Source organism: Athene cunicularia (genome assembly GCF_003259725.1).
Source record: "Athene cunicularia isolate RWA chromosome Z unlocalized genomic scaffold, athCun1 chrZ_part2, whole genome shotgun sequence".
Taxonomy (NCBI): Eukaryota; Metazoa; Chordata; class Aves; order Strigiformes; family Strigidae; genus Athene; species Athene cunicularia.
Window position 1 is genome coordinate 781322 of NW_020799143.1, and position 17466 is coordinate 798787.

Consider the following 17466-nt stretch of genomic DNA (forward strand, 5'->3'; position numbering starts at 1 on the left):
TTCTGATATACAAGGTGGCCAACTTTTCCAATATGGATGAAGATGACATTGAATTAGAACCAGAAAGAAATTCAAGAAATTGGGAAGAAATCATTCCAGAAGTCCAGCGACGCAAAATAGAAGAGGAGGAAAGACAAAAAGAACTTGAAGAAATATACATGCTCCCAAGGATGAGAAACTGTGCAAAACAGGTGTCTCTTGGTTTTGACTTGTACTTTTACATTGCAGTTGGTTTAGTCTGTTTGATGGGGATTGTTGTTAGGTTTTGGTTTGGGTGTTTTGTTTTTTTTTTTCCTTTTCTGAAGGCATATTTTTGACAGGCTAGGTAAAACTTTACTTACATTTTTTGATCACATAGCTTTGAACTACTTATTCTGAAATTACAGATCAGCTTTAATGGAAGTGAAGGGAGGCGCAGTAGGAGTAGAAGATACTCTGGATCTGATAGTGACTCCATCTCAGAAAGAAAACGGCCAAAAAAACGTGGAAGACCACGAACTATACCTCGAGAAAATATTAAAGGATTTAGTGATGCAGAGATCAGGCGGTAAGATATGGGGGCACATGCATATTTAAAGAGACAATTTAAAAATTGTTATTATTATAGAGATTGAAAGTACAGAGGGCACTTATTTCTTTTTATTTTTCCTGAATTTACTTGAAAATTTTTAATTCTAGGCATTAAATGTTTTGCTTTATGTACTTTGGTGAATTGTCATGGTAAGAATTTGAACCTATTCTAATGAGGGATAAAATTAGGTTTGAAAAATATTCTTGTTTTAAATTAATTCCTGGAACCCATGAAGACAGTGACTTCAAAACCCAGCTCTAATAGTGGTTAAATTTTTCTTTTAACATACAAGCTAAATAATCTGCTTCGCATCATTTTATCTAAAAACTGCAGTGCTGAAACCATATTTAAATCTTTTTGGTGACACCTTAAAAAATTTGAGTGGCTTTTGCTTTTAAATTTCTTGACACTGTAATTGAGTTAATCATATATCATGCTTGTTTAAACTTTAAAAATGCAAAATTCTGTTTGAATCTTGTAAAACAGGTCCCTTCAATATTTGGTGCTAAAATATCTTTTTGGTAGAAGGAGGACAAATTTTTTTTGTTTGCATTTTTGGGTTTTTGAATTGCTACTTTTGTTTTTCTCTAAAGTGCAGTAAAAGTTTTAATATTTTTGATTAGAAAAAGTAACTAAAGATCCTTTTTGCCTTTCCATTTAATCTAGCAACACAGTGAACAATACTTTTTTCAAAGCTATTCTTGTGTTTGCTCTAGCAATTTGAGGCCTTGATTGTTGAAGAAATTAATTATTTCTTTTTTTAATTTTATTTCACTTCCTTTCTGTCCCAGCTATCTTCAGTTTCTTTCCATCACTTAACGTTCCCACAGACAGTATCTTTCATGTAGTATTTTCCAAAATCCTCAAACTTGCAGATTGCTCCTTTTACTGTTTAAGACATAACATAATGTCTGAATCCCTATTCACTGTAAATCTACATTAATTTTTTTATGAATAGACACATTCAGCTGCTGAGCCTTCTCTCTTGTGAAATTAATAAAGCAATTTCTAAAATAAATTTTACCATCTATTGTTTTATTTACATCAGTTCTTAAGCCAGTAAAACTCTGGGTTATCTGGATATACTAAGCTGTCCTACTGCCTCTTTATTTGTCATTGTCCATATATCATTATACTAAGATTCGTATTTGTATTAATATAATTTTAAAACCACAATATTTAGGTAAGCATACATTTAAATAGCAAAATTATTTTCTGTTACTAGGTTTATCAAGAGTTACAAGAAGTTTGGTGGCCCTCTTGAGAGGTAAACTTGTTTGATTATTATTTGTGTAGCAACTTTGAACCATGTTTTCATATAACAATATACTAAGGAACCTTAAGCTGAATAGAAGATGCAGTGTCTAGTCTTTTTGTCTTGAATATAATATGACTTCAGCTTAATATCTTCCCTTTCTTCATCTATGTGTGCAAACAGTCACACAAGAAACCTTTCCATTTGCAGGACTACTTACTCTTTATTTTACCTGCTGTCTTGTTTAATCTTCACTGGTGATAACCATTCAGATGTCTTGTTTGATAGCCTGTTGAAAGCCTATCAATTTATCCACCGTGACTGTCAAAGTTGGTTTTGCATTTTCCTTGTCAATTTTTATTTTTAAGCTTCCTTTATCCCATATTTTAAGAAAACCTTCCCATCCTTATTTTCCTTTAAAATACTTTTAGCCCATATGAACCTATGATTCTTTTTTTATTCTAAAGAAATGTACAGTAATTTAACTAAATACTGTAGGGTTAGGGTCGTTTACAGTTGTATTGTCCTCTGATACCTGATTTTTTTTTTATTTTTTTTATTTTTTTCCCCCTGGATCAAAATTGTACACAGCATAGCAAGGCAGGTGACTGATAACTAGAGAAATGATCATGTAAGTTTCAAAGTCTGAAGGAGTCATTCAAAATACTAAAGCTTTAGAGCTATAAAAACCTGTATCTTGTCTTATTACAGGTTAGATGCTGTAGCTAGAGATGCTGAACTAGTTGATAAATCAGAGACAGACCTTAGACGTTTGGGAGAGCTTGTACATAATGGATGCATTAAAGCTTTAAAGGACAATTCATCTGGACAAGAAAGAGGAGGTACAAAGTGTTCAGGGGCTTGGGGGAGCAATCAAAAATGTCAAAAAGCCTGACTTATTCTTGCACTTTGATTATAATGGAAAACTGTTTTGTTGGGGAAATATAAACAAAAATGTTGTAATGCCAGGTGATTTTATAAAAGGGTTATAGTAAGATAAACTCTTTTCCCCTTTTTGTGTGTGAATTGTCATTGGCGAATTCAGTATGGTTTTTGTCTTACTGTGAAATTTAAAAGTAATTTATTATTTTCTGAAAGACCTATTCTGAGATTCTGGAACTTAATTCTAACATTTGGGTAAGAAAAGGTCATTTGGTATAATGGAAAGTTAGCTGCTATAGCATCAGTCTTGTTTTCTTTACATTTTTCTGTATGATAGTCATAAAAGTAAATGTTTTAATAACTTTGTCATTTATTTTAAGGAGGTAGACTTGGGAAAGTTAAAGGTCCAACATTTCGAATCTCTGGAGTGCAGGTGAATGCAAAGTTAGTGATTTCTCATGAAGAAGAGTTGGCACCATTGCACAAATCCATTCCATCAGATCCAGAAGAAAGAAAAAGGTATAGAGTGGGGTTTTTCAAAGGAAATAGTAATGTAGAAAATTTTTATTAAAAAGTTTTATTAGCTTCTTTCAGACAACTTTGACTCAAAGCACACTGTGACAACACTGTCCTTCCATTCCCCGTAAGAACTGGCAGCAATAACCTGCTCCACATCTCTTCTTCATTCTTTCTTCCCTTGCCATAGAAGCCAGTACCAGCTTTGGCTTCTGAGTTGTATTCACTGGGGACTGGTTCAGTACTAGTAATAATCAGGACTAGGATTCAGGCTTGCTGAGGGGATGCTGTATGTGTCATCTCTGACAGATACTTTCCCCTCAAAGCAAAGTGCAGCAGAAGTTCTTTTTCTACCTTCTGAACTTTTTCCCTTGCCACCTTGTGTATCACAATCCCTAAACTATCTACTTAGCAGTTAAACTTGGATGATGATTTGTGCTTTTATTCGTGGTTTGCAAACTCTGTGATACAGCTTATGGCCACAGACAGATGTCTGTTCTTTGTATTTAGTCTCGATCAGCTTTAAAACACATTTCAGTGCTGAATTCAATAAATATTTTATAGAATTGTTAAGAAAACGTAATGATAAATATTTGGATTGAATTCCTAAATATACCAGCATCATAGCAGAGAAAATAAATCTAGTTGTATAATTTTTGTATGTTGCCTTACCCCTTGCTAAGCTTCAGAAGTAAAAATCCCTTACTTGTCTAATTTATTTCTGCTAGATATGTCATCCCATGCCACACCAAGGCTGCTCATTTTGATATAGATTGGGGTAAGGAAGATGATTCCAATCTGTTAATAGGCATCTATGAATATGGTTATGGCAGCTGGGAAATGATAAAAATGGATCCTGATCTCAGTTTGACACAGAAGGTATGCCATCTGTAACATTTAATCAAGGACTCTTTTCATCTATGTAATAATGCTACTAAGAAGAGTTACTGAAAGAACTTACTTTGATCACTGAAATTGCAGAGATGTAGTCAGCTGTAGTTCTTAGTATCCTTCTTGTGTTATGTTAATACATTTTAAAGTCTTGTGTGTTTGGTTGAAGTATGTCTTCTTGCAGTCAGTTATGTTGACATATTTCTATGTAGTTCAACTTACATGGTCCTGACAGAGCTAGGAGTTCTTTGCATGACCAGTGTAGGAGCTCAGAATTTCTTACATAAACTATCAGAGTGGAAAAATAAACCTGAGGCTCGTTTCTTGAGTTGCTTTTAAACTATGAGGCAATTTCTGAGACTCTGCATTACCTGCATGATTGGAGAGAAATGAAAACATTTAAGAAATTCTCCATTGCTTCAAACATGCTGGCATATTTTCTAGGTATGGTTGAAGTGGATTGTTTTCCACTTTCTTTTATGCAGCTTTTACTGTTCTGTGTGCTCCAGGCTAGCATCTTCCAAACTCGGTAACATGTCCTCATAGCTATGATACTACTATTGTTCTCCTCAGATCTTGCCTGATGATCCAGATAAGAAACCCCAGGCAAAGCAGTTACAGACCCGTGCAGACTACCTCATTAAATTACTGAATAAAGACCTTGCAAGAAAGGAAGCACAAAGGCTTGCTGGTGCAGTAAGTAATAGTGAGATGAACCAGTACTCTTATGGACATGTTAGGTGACCTTTTTCTTCTTTAGTTCTGCACTTCTTCTTTGTGTAGTATTACTAATCATATTATCATGTTACAACTCAAGAAATTAATTGCAAGTTCCACATTGTATTATATTTAACTTGTATGTGTTCTCTATTGTTGCACTATGCTCTGTCTCCAGTCCTGAGAAAAGTGGTGGTCATTAGTGGCAATAAATAAAACGAATCCTCTATTTGATGTAAAAAACAATCTTTTTTTGTAACTGGTTCAAGGATGCTTGTCAGTTGATATATTAAGGAGACCAATCTGTATTCAGGGAAATTCAAAGAGGAGGAAAACAAGAACTAAGAAGAATAAGGTTGTAAAGGCTGCAAAAATAAAAGAAGAAATAAAAAGCGATTCTTCACCACAACCCTCAGAAAAATCTGATGAAGATGATGATGAGGATAACAAGGTAAATATCTTCCATATGGTAAAGTTGGTTATTCCGTTCTTCCTATTAGTATCAACTTCTATTTTATTTTCTGCCCGACTTAACAAAATTGAAGCACCTGAATGTCATCCTCTTCCTGTGGCCACTATAGTTGATGTTGCATCGGTACAAGCACATGGATAAACCAGTAACTGAGGAATTATGAGTAGTTTTCCAAATTGCATTATAAAAAACGTTGTAGTCTAATTACAAGTGGCATTGCTCAGTTTCAGCTTTCTTTAAAGACTTCAGCATTCTATCTGCTACAAATGCATACCTAATACAACATACAATTATGAAACTGCTGTTAGTGGTTCTTCGGGTAAAGTGTTTTATTCAGGCTCAGGAAAAAAACATCAAGCTCAATTAGAGCAGGATGAATAAATGATATTTCAAGACTTGCATGTGAAAGCTTCTGTATGTGTCATGACTTTATTTATGCAAAAAATATAACTGACTGTTTAACCCTGTTGTGTTCTTTTACTTCTGATGTGTTCCTTTAGGCCTCTACATTTGGTGGTTCTTCTTATTTCTAACATTCATCTCTATTGGTTTCTGCTGTGTGATAAAAATTTAGGTCAAGTTACAGCTAATTTTATTACTTTGAAAGCAGTCAAAATAAATATGTATGGATCATTAAAATACTTTCTACTTGATTTAAAATAAACTAAATTGAAGTGTCTTATGTAATTTTAAACTACTAAAAACCATTGTAATTGTCAATTCTAGAGGAGAAAATACTTACATGAATACATAGTTAAAATTAAGTCAGCCTTAAAAGAACAATGATACATCTATAAAAAAAATTTCATTTTTAACTAGAGTATTCCTGTATGTATTTAAATTGTACTGTGAAGTATAAAACAAAGCCAAAAAAAAAAAAAATTGTATGTAGAGTGGCTTCTTTTTACAGATAAAATAGTCTGTCTGGAATGTAAGATTGAAGAACTGTAAGCGTTGTCACAGTTCTTCCCAGTAAATTAATATGGGCAACTAAATCCTAAAGCTAAGTAAAATAAGTGTTGAGGCTACTTAAAAAATGAGTGTTACTCTTCATCTCCACTCAAAAGACACTGCCAGTCAGTTGATTGACTTACTATGTTTTGAGAAAGTGCCTAGAATGCTGTCCCCTTTTGTATATTTAAGAATAGGTATTAATCACTTTTATACTTTTGGACACAGACTAACAATTGCACTTCTGAAAACTGTACTATATACAAAAAATGGATTTAACCACCACAGTGGTTGGCTTTAGCTACTTAGCTGCCATACTGTGTGCAATATTTAAAACTACCTGTTTAACCACTAGGAACAGGCAGGAAACCCTTGAAATCAATGGATTTTTGCTGGGAAGTTTTCATGATACCTAAATTCTGAAGTCCTGATTGGGCTAATTACTTGATACTTCATCTAAGTACTGTTCAAATCCATGTATTAAGCATTCTTTCATCTGTTTTTCTGCAATGGTTTCTATATATGCCTTTCCAGGGTGTATTCAAATAAATCAATATGATGATTCTTTTGTTACTTACTGTGGTCTGAAAGGATTTGAGTTTTCCATCTCAAACCTTGTAAGTGAATATTATAAAAGACCAGTGGAGTGGTATTTCTTTCACCTTCAAATAATTAAATGGGCCCCTATCTAATTTTTTTTTTTTTTTTTTTAAGCCTAATAAAAAGAACCCCTCTGGAAAAAAGAAAATTGAGACTCTGTTACCTTCTCCTGTGAATGTTTAATATGGGGTTGGTAAAAGCATACCTGGACAAAGCTAACTAAAACAGAAGTCTTCTGATATCCCTGATGAACACTCAGCTTAGTTTTGCCAAGACCTACTTTCTTATAGTTTTAGCTTGTCAGAGCCTAACTAACTTTTAGAGGAACAGAATTCCAAGTTAATTCCAAATTAATTTCTCACCTCACTACCACTGCCAAATCAGTACTTGCTTTGTCATATCAAGGAGGTGAGTAAGTACTTCTCATCTTCACCACTTCATTCAGTTCTATTTGATAGGTGTTAAATTTATGTCCTAAAATAAAAAAAAAAAAATGCACAGATAAAAAGTATGTTTTAATCTGATAGTTACAAAACTTGTATAGATAGGAACTCAGTTTGATGTGACATATATGCTTGCGTATTGCAGGATGAGATTGTTTCAGCGAAACATCCACATAAAAAGGTTAAAGCAGAAAAAGAAAATGAAGAAAAGCCTGAGCCAGATACTGGTATAAAGAAGGAAGCTGAAGAAAAAAGAGAGACAAAGGAAAAGGAAAATAAGAGGGATATGAAAAGGGAGAAAAAAGAAAAAGATGATAAGAAAGAATTAAAAGATATTAAAGAAAAGAGAGAAAACAAAGTAAAAGAATCCACACAGAAAGAAGTAAAGGAAGAGAAGGTAACTAGGTTTACTTATCTTATACAGCACTAGAAAAGGCCACTAGGTTTATGTGAATGATTTTGAGATGAAAAAGTGTTTTGGACCTGATCAGTCGTCATCTCATTGAAGTCTTTTATGCCATTTGAAGTTTTATTTTTACTACCTGAAACCATGAGGATAGGCATATGAAGTGGGAAATTACATCTTCAGTAACACATATCTTAGTTGGACTTTGTACAAGTGTCTGCAAGAAATTCTTTTACTCCTTTTCCATTCTCCTTTTCCATCCCACAGAAATAGTAAAACATTCTGTCATTGTCAGCATAGTTTTTATTATTAAAATGCAGAAGTTACAGGGGGTTGTAATTTATTATAGGATAATTCTAGAGCCAAAATAAAATTTGCTTTTTTTATATCTTGTTCTTAGGTAAATGAATTCAAATCTGAAAATAAAGAAAAAACTAAAAAACCTCCATTGTTGGATACTCCAGTTCATATTACTGCAACTAGTGAACCAGTTCCTATATCAGAAGAATCTGAAGAACTGGATCAGAAAACTTTTAGTGTGGTAAGTTCCTTTTTGATGTTAGTGTTTACTAGATCATCTAAATGAGGGGAATTTCTGATGTTCGTGATTCTGTTAGTGGGCACAGGAACACAGATGATCTTTTGCTAGTAAAGTCTCAGACCAATGAATGTTTCTGACACTGTACTGAAGTAATTTTTGTCTCGAGTAGTTTTATTTTGCTTTTTACTGTTTATGCAAGATAGCAGGAAAACTTATCCAGTGGTCTGTGTGCTGCATAGATTTAGAATATAGACTTTAAAAATATATCGTCAAGAATAACTTCTGTATCCTGCTTCTTAAAGAAAAGATATGAATGAACTTCAGCATAATTTCTGGAGTCTCTGGCTTCATGCCTTTGTGAGATAACAAGACAAATTAAGTTTCAGCACTATCTTTCTGAAGTATTGCAGACTTAAATTAGTAGACAGAGGAAGGAACCAAATGCTAAAGCCCTTAGAAATAGCTTGCTGGAGTAATGTATCGGACACCAGAAGAAATTAGTTTAATCACAACTTCTTACTAAGAACATAATCAGTATTTGAGGAAAAAAGGTATGTACACACACTTTATGTAAAGTTTTATAGGTCAGCTGAGTCCTGTGGAAAGCTCTCAGTGACTACTAGAACAGCTACTCTCCTGTGGGTATTTAGTCATTTAGATTTCAACAGTTGTTTGTTTCAGCCAGTCAGGTTTTATTGTGGCTGTTGTGGGTGCTGGCTGTGACACATAAGTGATTCTCTTTGAGTATGGCAGTGACTGGTCTATGTATGGCTTTATTCTAAACCTTCCAAGTAACCTGCGGTTTCCAGGATAAGCCTCGAGTAATTCAGGTGGATATGTTTATCTGGCTAAGTGACAGAAAATCACTTGATTTCCATGTACAGTTACATTTTTCTGTTCACATCTGTATTTAAGCAGTGCACTTTGTAATCTGTCTTCTAAAAGCTACTCTGAGCTGTGGCTAGTGCAATATATAACGTAGCTGCTTAATTACTTAATGGCATGATCAGGCAGTGGAACAGCTTCCCTGATTTTTCTGAATTGTCCCTAGATGCCTACATGGTAATGGTGATATTCCATTTCACAAAATACAGAATCCTCTAGGTTGGAAAAGATCTTGAAGACCATATAGTCCAAGGATTAACCTAACATTAACAATTCTGAACTACATAACCCGACTCTTAAACACCTCCAGAGATGGGGACTCCACCACTTCCTTGGGCAGCTGATTCCACCGCTTAACAATTCCTAATATTCAGTCTAAACCTTTCCGGTGACAACTTGAGACCATTACCTCTTGTCCTATTGCTTGTTACTTGGTTAAAGAGACTCATCCCCAGCTCTCTGCAGCCTCCTGTCAGGTAGCTGTAGAGGACAATGAGGTCTCCCCTCGGCCGCCTTCTCTCCAGATTATCGAGATCTCTCTGCAGAGCCTTCCTGCCCTCGAGCAGATCAACATTCCCACTCAACTTGGTGTTATTTGCAAACTTACTGAGGGTGCGCTTGATCCCCTTGTCTAGATCATCAAAGATGTTAAACAGGAGTGGCCCCAAAACCAAGCCCTGGGGGACACCACTCGTGACTGGCTGCCAACTGGATTTAACTCCATTCACCACAACTCTCTGGGCCCAACCATCTGGGCAGTTTTTTACACAGCAAAGTGTGTGCCCACGAGCAGCCAATTTGACCAGGAGAATGCTGTGGGAAACATTGTCAAAGGCCTTGCTAAAGTCAAGGTAGACAACAACATCCACAGCCTTCCCTCATCCAATAAGCAGGTTGCCCTGTCATAGAATGAGATCAGTTCTGCCAGGCAGGACCTGCCTTTCACAAACCCATGGTGACTGGGCCTGATCATCTGGTGGTCCTGCATGTGTTGTGTGATGGTACTCAGGATGAGCTGCTCCATCAAGATTCCCAGGCACCGAAGTCAAGCTGACAGGACTCTAATTTCCTGGATCATTCTTCCAGCCCTTCTTATAGATGGGCATCACACTGGCCAATTTCTAGTCTGTTGGGACCTCCCCAGTCAGCCAGGACTGCTGGTAAATGATGGAAAGCGGCTTGGTGAGCACCCCAGCCAGCTCCTTCAGCACCCTCGGGTGTGTCCCATCTGGTCCCATAAACTTGTGTGTGTCTGTATGATGCAGCAGGTCACTGACTGTCTCCTGGATTGCAGGGGAGTCGTTCTGCTAGTCTCTGTCTTCTGGCTGAGGAAGGTGGATTCCCTCAATACAATTAATCTCGTTATTAAAGACTGAGGCAAAGAAGGCATTAAGCACCTCAGCCTTCTCCTCATCACTTGTTACCATATTTCCTCCTGCATCTAGCAGGGGATGGAGACTCTCCCTGGACTTTCTTTTGCTGCTCACATACTTACAGAAACATCTCTTGTTGTCTTTGACTGATGAAGCCAGATTAATTTTTAGCTGGATTTTAGACCTCTCGATTTCCACCCTGCATAGCCTGACAGCATCTTTGTAATTGTGAGTCACTAGCCCTGTCTTCCAAAGGCTGTAAACTCTCCTTTTCTCCCTGAGTTGTAGCCAAAGCTCCCTGTTCAGCCAGGGTGCTTTTCTCTGGTGCTGGCTTTTCTTACAGCACCTGGGGACAGCCTGCTCCTGAGCCATTAAGATTTTCTTCTTAAAGAGTGCCGAGCCTTCCTGGACCCCTATACCATTCAGGATCATCTCCCAGGGGATCCTGTCAAGCAGGTGCCTTAACAAGACAAAGTCAGCCCTTGGGTAGTCCAGGATTTCATACCATTCCAAACACTGTTTTGGTTTTCAACATTTTTTTTTTTCCCCTGTGTATAGAGAAACATACTTTTATCCAGGGTTTTTGTTCTGTAATGTGTGTTTATCATTATGCCAAGTTCAGATGCAGCCTAACTAGCATATTTAACTACACTTTCAAATGGAAGTTGCTACTGTGTGTTGTTCAGGTTTAACTAATTTGGCTCTTTGACAAGCATAATATGCGTTTCATCTGTTTACCATGCCATTTTAGTTGGATGGTATTCTCAAGCAAGAGTGTGTAATTGAAATCATTCTAACTGGTCTTATCTGGATTTACTATTAAAACAGTTGATTCAAATTGTGAAAATTCAAGAATGCACATATGGCATGTATCTTGTGTTGCCATTTACTGTTACTACTAATCTAGTCATACCCAAACTATAGCTTTACAAGTAGCACAAGTTCTGGTAGTATCTGCATAGGACAGAGGTTTAAAAACTGCTCAGAGAAGCAGTGCTGATCCTCTGCTGAATGCCAGGTTTAATTATTGCAGAAAGTAGGTGATTGAAACGTTCTGAGGACCCATCTTTAATTTTGACATTGAGTCTGTATAGCTTTCAAGGTGCTAAAAAGTCGTAAGTCTTGCCCTTTATGCTTGTGCTGAATGTTATGATTGTAAAACCCACTTGTAATGAGTACCTTTCCTCATAAAACCCCTGATATTATACTAGTGCTTTCTTAAATCCTCAATATCCCTGTTTTGTCCAATCTGATGCTTTCATGGAGGAGTGAATTTCCAGCTGGGTTTAATATCCAACTTTTTCCATAGGGAACCTGTAAAACACTTTTAAGATCTGTGAGCAAGTCTTGTAATTTTTGGCTTGTAACAATACCATCTTTGCCTATATATCTCTCTCTATATATTTATCTCACAGAAAAGGGTGTGTCATGTTTCAAATTATGTCTTTTCTTTGAAATAATACAATCCTTTTTTCCATTTTACAGTGCAAAGAAAGAATGAGGCCTGTCAAAGCAGCATTGAAACAGCTGGATCGACCAGAAAAGGGCCTTTCTGAAAGAGAGCAGCTGGAACATACTAGACAGTGTCTAATCAAAATTGGGGATCACATTACTGAATGTCTAAAGGAGTATACAAATCCTGAACAAATTAAACAGTGGAGAAAGTAAGTTGTTCTCCATGTTTTTTTTTTGAAAAAGGAAAATCTGTAATTGCTTCTATCAAACACAATATTTTTGAAGTATTTCTCTCACTTTTTATTTTCCCTTTCTTGAGTCTTTCTGCTGTTTTAAATAGGAATCTGAAATAAGATGGTTATAGATGGTTCTTTTAATGGATTTTTTTCATACTGTATAGCAATGCATTTTGTCCAGTAGGTGGAGTCATCCCACTTACAACTGAAAACCAACACTAAATACTTGTTACTTAGACTGTGTTTAGTGGGGAAGCATTATTATCTTTAAGGCTCTGTTTTTTTCAACTTTGAGGTTGTTGTTTGTTTTCTTTTTTTAAATCCTGCTAAAAAATAGACAATTCTAAATTAGCGTTGCACTTGATATGCACTTGATATGATTTTGAGTTGCAAAATTATTTATGCTTTTAAAAATATACTCTAAAAAATTTACATATTAACTATGACTTGATAAAGGTATTTATCATAATGTGTACTCAGATACATTTCAAAAATGAAAGATGAGTTTTTATCTTTGAGGTGACAATTAAAAAAAATTAAGAAAAAAAGACCCATATCTTACAGTTTGAAAAATGTTGTATTTCTTTCAGTGGAGACTTATATTAAAGCTGTTACTCATATTCTACAATATTATATGTAGATTAATAAAATAAGTATTTCAGCTATCTTTGATAAGAAGTGTAGTTAAGCTTATATAAAGTTATACAGGTGTTGTTAGGCACACCATTGACTGGTTGTCTATTTTTGTAAACCTCTAGACCAAAATTAAAATCTTTAAATAATCACAGTGAAGGAGCAGACTGTTGCTTCTTGAGCCTGCACACTTCAGATACTTCTGAACCACTAGTATATCAGTCTCTTCTAAACATTTCATCTGCAAATTTGACTAAAAGAATTCTAGACTTTAGATCTGTTACCTGTGATCATAAAAGCATACATTTTCTTCAGGGTTTTGGCATCTTGACAGCAAAATACTTGATTTGTTCTTCTTTTATTCATTTGAGCACAGGTTAGGCATAAATTTATTGTCATGCCACTTCAGTTCTCTTTCACCATTCTCATTAGGTTTCAAAATCTTTGACCAGGCTTTGGAATTCTGTGGAACAATTCTCTTGCTGATAATTTCATTAAATAAGACTTGTAGGTTAAATGTCTTAACGCTGTAAGAATTTTCAAGTTTGGAAGAATTTTTATTTCCTTTACTTAAATTTTTATTTACTGAGTAGTAAATACTCAAAATTCAAACAAACTTTCAGAAGACAGACATAAACTGATAGCTACATTTTTAAGTAGTTGCACAAATCATTCTATTAGCACAATTGTTATTAGTACTACTTTTCCATGCACTTTGCACTCTGAAGTACTTATGATAAATATTACAACGTGACAAATGATTAAATTAATCTTTCATATATTTGGAATATAACTAGGTAATGTTTGCTGTGCAGCTAGGCAATACTGTGTAAATTTTATAGTGTTTCTGGTTTACTAAAGTACTGTTTAAATATTTCCATTAAACTCATGTTCTGTTGCATAATACAAGAAAAACGTGTATAAAATAATTACAATTTATTTTTCTTCCTCCTCAGAAATTTGTGGATTTTTGTCTCTAAGTTTACAGAATTTGATGCCAGAAAGCTGCACAAACTGTATAAACATGCAATCAAAAAACGCCAAGAATCTCAGGTAGTATTTCCAGATCCTTTCTAAATACATGAGTATTATAATCCTTTATTGGATTTAAAGGATTATAAGGAACACAGAAATACAGTTCAAGTAGCATTTGTGTTTGTAGTAAATTAGTCTCTTTTGTTAGGATATTTTTCTAATTAATTCAGATGAACTTTGGGATTTAGCAATGAGTTTTTGTACTTGTCTCTTTTAGCAACACAGTGACCAGAATATTAGCAGCAATGTGAATACACATGTAATTAGAAATCCAGGTAAGAAAGGTTAAGTATGTTCTTGTGTTAGATATATTAGTTTTCATGCTTATTTAATTTCACATGTCTTTTAGATCTGTCTCCCACACTGCTAAGTATCAGAGATAGGCTGATAAGGAAAACTTCACTTGTTTACTGATGAAATCCATCTGAATGCAGACTGAAGCTGGTACTTACTGCTTTTAGTAGCAAGTTATTTGACCATGCTTTAAAAAAAAATTTGGAAACATTCTTTGTGTTTAATTTTGGGGAGGAAGAGAGGTCTCCTCAAAACCTGTAAATTTCTTGGAAATTCGGTGCTTGATTGTAGCTGTTGTGATGTCACTACTGTGTAAGAAAGCAAGCTATTCCTTGAAGTCATAGTTTATAATTAGATGGGCTGTCTGTTATTGTTGACAGTAACACTGATATTTTTTTTTTTTTTTCTATGCTCCCACACCTGCCTTCTTCTTATACTTGCTTTTATCTTGTGTTTTGTCGTGGACTTAAGATCAACAGTAATGTATTTCAGGAATACCACTGATAGTTTCATTAACAAGGCGTACCTTTAAAATTTACTCACATGCTAAGGCTATCCCTTCTTAGATAGGAAGTTGCTACCATTCTGTCTTAAAATTTCTCTACCAAAGGCATCTCTATTCACCGCTCATTTGGACCACACTTAGCTTTGTAGACTGAATGAAGAGCTTGAAAAGTTCAGTTTCTGAGTCCTACACATCTACATTCTAGCTTGCTTCTGTCTTCTGAGGTTTCTCTCAGTTCACTTGCATGAGTGCATTTGTCCTTAATCCATTTAGATCTTGTTTCTGTCAAATTACAATGTCAGTTTTGTACTGCTTTACATCTGACAGGTAGAAGGGCTGTTTGAATTAGGTGAAGAAAAGACTGAGACTTTCTTTTAACCTCTACTTTATTAAACAGATGTGGAAAGACTGAAGGAGAATACAAACCATGATGACAGTAGCAGGGACAGTTACTCTTCTGATAGACATCTATCACAGTACCACGAGCATCATAAGGACAGGCATCAGGGAGATGCTTACAAGAAAAGTGACTCTAGGAAAAGGCCCTATTCAGCCTTCAGCAATGGAAAAGATCACAGAGACTGGGATCACTACAAACAAGATAGTAGGTGCGTCTCTTCAGTAATTTTAAAAATCTGATCGGAACTTCCTTCCTGTTTCCGTAGTATGCTTGTAGCAAGCACCAAAAAAATCTTTTTTGAGTAATGCAAAATTGCAATAATAATATCTCTCTAATGCAGTTCTGATGATTTGACATAATTGTGGCTCTTAAAGCGTGTTCAGTAACACTAATGCAAATCTATTTTTTTTTTTAGATACTACAGTGATAGTAAACATAGAAAGTTAGATGACTACAGGAGCAGAGACCACAGGTCAAACCTGGAAGCAAATTTAAAAGACAGCCGGGCTCATTCAGATCACCGTTACCATTCAGACCACAGGATACATTCAGATCACCGTTCCACTTCAGAGTACAGCCATCATAAATCTTCTAGAGATTATAGGTACCACTCAGACTGGCAAATGGACCACAGAGCTTCAGGAAGTGGCCCAAGGTCACCATTAGATCAGAGGTCTCCATATGGTTCAAGATCTCCCCTAGGACACAGATCTCCATTTGAACACTCATCAGATCACAAAAGTACACCTGAACATACATGGAGTATCCGGAAAACATAACAAAGACTGACATTTTCTGGACCTTCTTTTAGCCATATACAGTAATCTAACACAGTAATTGCCTTACATGACTTGAAAGATATGGACTGGATATTCTATCAGTAGCAGTATTGTTACGTCTTTCCAGGATGCAAGGTCTGTTATCCCAACAGAAGAAAAATATTTTTCTATTTAAAGTTTATGCTGCACTGTGCTGCAAATGCTGTGGCACTCTTTTATAAGAAATGGAACATGTTTACTTTTACAGGGACCTCAACACTGCCCCTTTCAGACTGGATCTTACTATAAAACTCTTCATGTCAAAGTGGGTTTAGGCTGAACATATTTTAAATTATGTTTGTAAATGAACTTTTAAAACACTGATCTGTGCTCATATTTCAGGATGGAGTGAGGAGTTTATTTTCTTTTGTTTCTTAGTAAAGAACTCTCAAGGACTTTGTTCACTTTCCAAAGCTACTTGTTTACATTGTACACTGCGACCACCTTGCCGCTTTTCATCACAAGCTTGAATATTTAAATTCTGTACTTATAACTGTAAAATAGCCATGATTTCTCCAGTTTGTATCAGTTATAATGCCTTTTTATGAAAGAAACAAAAAATAAAAAAAACCCCACACAGACAGATGGCTGTAAATTATTGTAAATTAATTAAATGAGCTTTTTTCCCCTCTCAGGCTTTTTTTGACTGTTCGTTTCCCCACCAACTCAGGCCTTCTTGTCAGAAGTATGAAACAAAATCAGTGTATTTATATGTTGTAATAAAATATCTTGATGGAATCACTGTTCAGAGTGTAAAAATGGGGAAAGGGAACACTATTTCCATTCAGTGCTCCATTTTTATTGGATACTTTAGATACAAGGGGGCTTTTTTTTGGTTGGGTTTGGTTTTTTTGGTTTGTGGTTGGGTTGGGTTTGGTTTTTTCTTATTAAACTTTCAGTGTTGTGATTGTAATGAAATGGTAAATATCCAGCTAAACTGTGCTCTTGAAAGCTTTTCAGGTGCATTGGTTTTAAAGAGTGTTAAATATATGAACACCTCAAAATCCAGATCAGCCAAAATTTATTGTAAATCCACTTGTGTTCACTTTTCAACATGGGCAATAATGTCAAATGCGCTATGCAGCCAGTTAATATTTTAGCAGATTTGAATTACTTTATTGACAGAATTGTTACAATGCACACTGATTGTACATAGATAGCTTATATCTGACAAATTAAATTTAAACTGAAAGGATATGTGGGCTCTTGTAGTTTTCTGCTGTGTTTTTCTCTACAGTGTTACTTTTTATCAGGTTTATCCATAAAAACATTAAACTCTCAAGTACTAAATCTTAATACACAATGTGGTCATTGGGGAAGATACCTAGCTTGGCATCATGTGATTGGAGCTATATCTGTCACTTCAATTTTTCTTTGCTCTTGCAACATTAAGCATTTTTTTCCAATTAAACAGCTTTTTATGAAAGTATAAAAATACAGAACCAAAATCTGTTCAGATTATGTTAGGATCTCACTGTGTAGGCAAAGTTGCTGCATATTAAGCTTTTTTAAATGTAGCTGAGACTCAGTGCTGCTTCATTTATTAACTCTTCTCAGGATCTGGAGGATTTTGAGTTGTTCTGGAGG

General features: G+C 35.3%; 1 protein-coding gene across 4 annotated transcripts in view; it reads left to right on the plus strand.

The window, feature by feature from the left end:
• CHD1 (chromodomain helicase DNA binding protein 1) overlaps nt 1-17074 on the plus strand; it is a 53314-nt gene extending 36240 nt beyond the window's left edge. For 2 of the 4 annotated variants that reach the window (XM_026866069.1, XM_026866071.1), the window contains exons 23-36: nt 15-191; nt 387-547; nt 1797-1838; nt 2538-2668; nt 3089-3227; nt 3953-4103; nt 4689-4811; nt 5146-5283; nt 8105-8245; nt 11989-12167; nt 13784-13880; nt 14080-14137; nt 15059-15269; nt 15477-17074. In XM_026866069.1, the coding sequence (XP_026721870.1) occupies nt 15-191; nt 387-547; nt 1797-1838; nt 2538-2668; nt 3089-3227; nt 3953-4103; nt 4689-4811; nt 5146-5283; nt 8105-8245; nt 11989-12167; nt 13784-13880; nt 14080-14137; nt 15059-15269; nt 15477-15840 (2112 nt within the window). In that variant the 3' untranslated portion in view covers nt 15841-17074. Of the gene's footprint in view, nt 1-14; nt 192-386; nt 548-1796; nt 1839-2537; nt 2669-3088; nt 3228-3952; nt 4104-4688; nt 4812-5145; nt 5284-7443; nt 7696-8104; nt 8246-11988; nt 12168-13783; nt 13881-14079; nt 14138-15058; nt 15270-15476 lie in introns of all 4 variants that reach the window. The other 2 variants (XM_026866068.1, XM_026866070.1) reach the window with 2 other exon arrangements.
• The last annotated feature ends 392 nt before the right edge of the window (nt 17075-17466 follow it).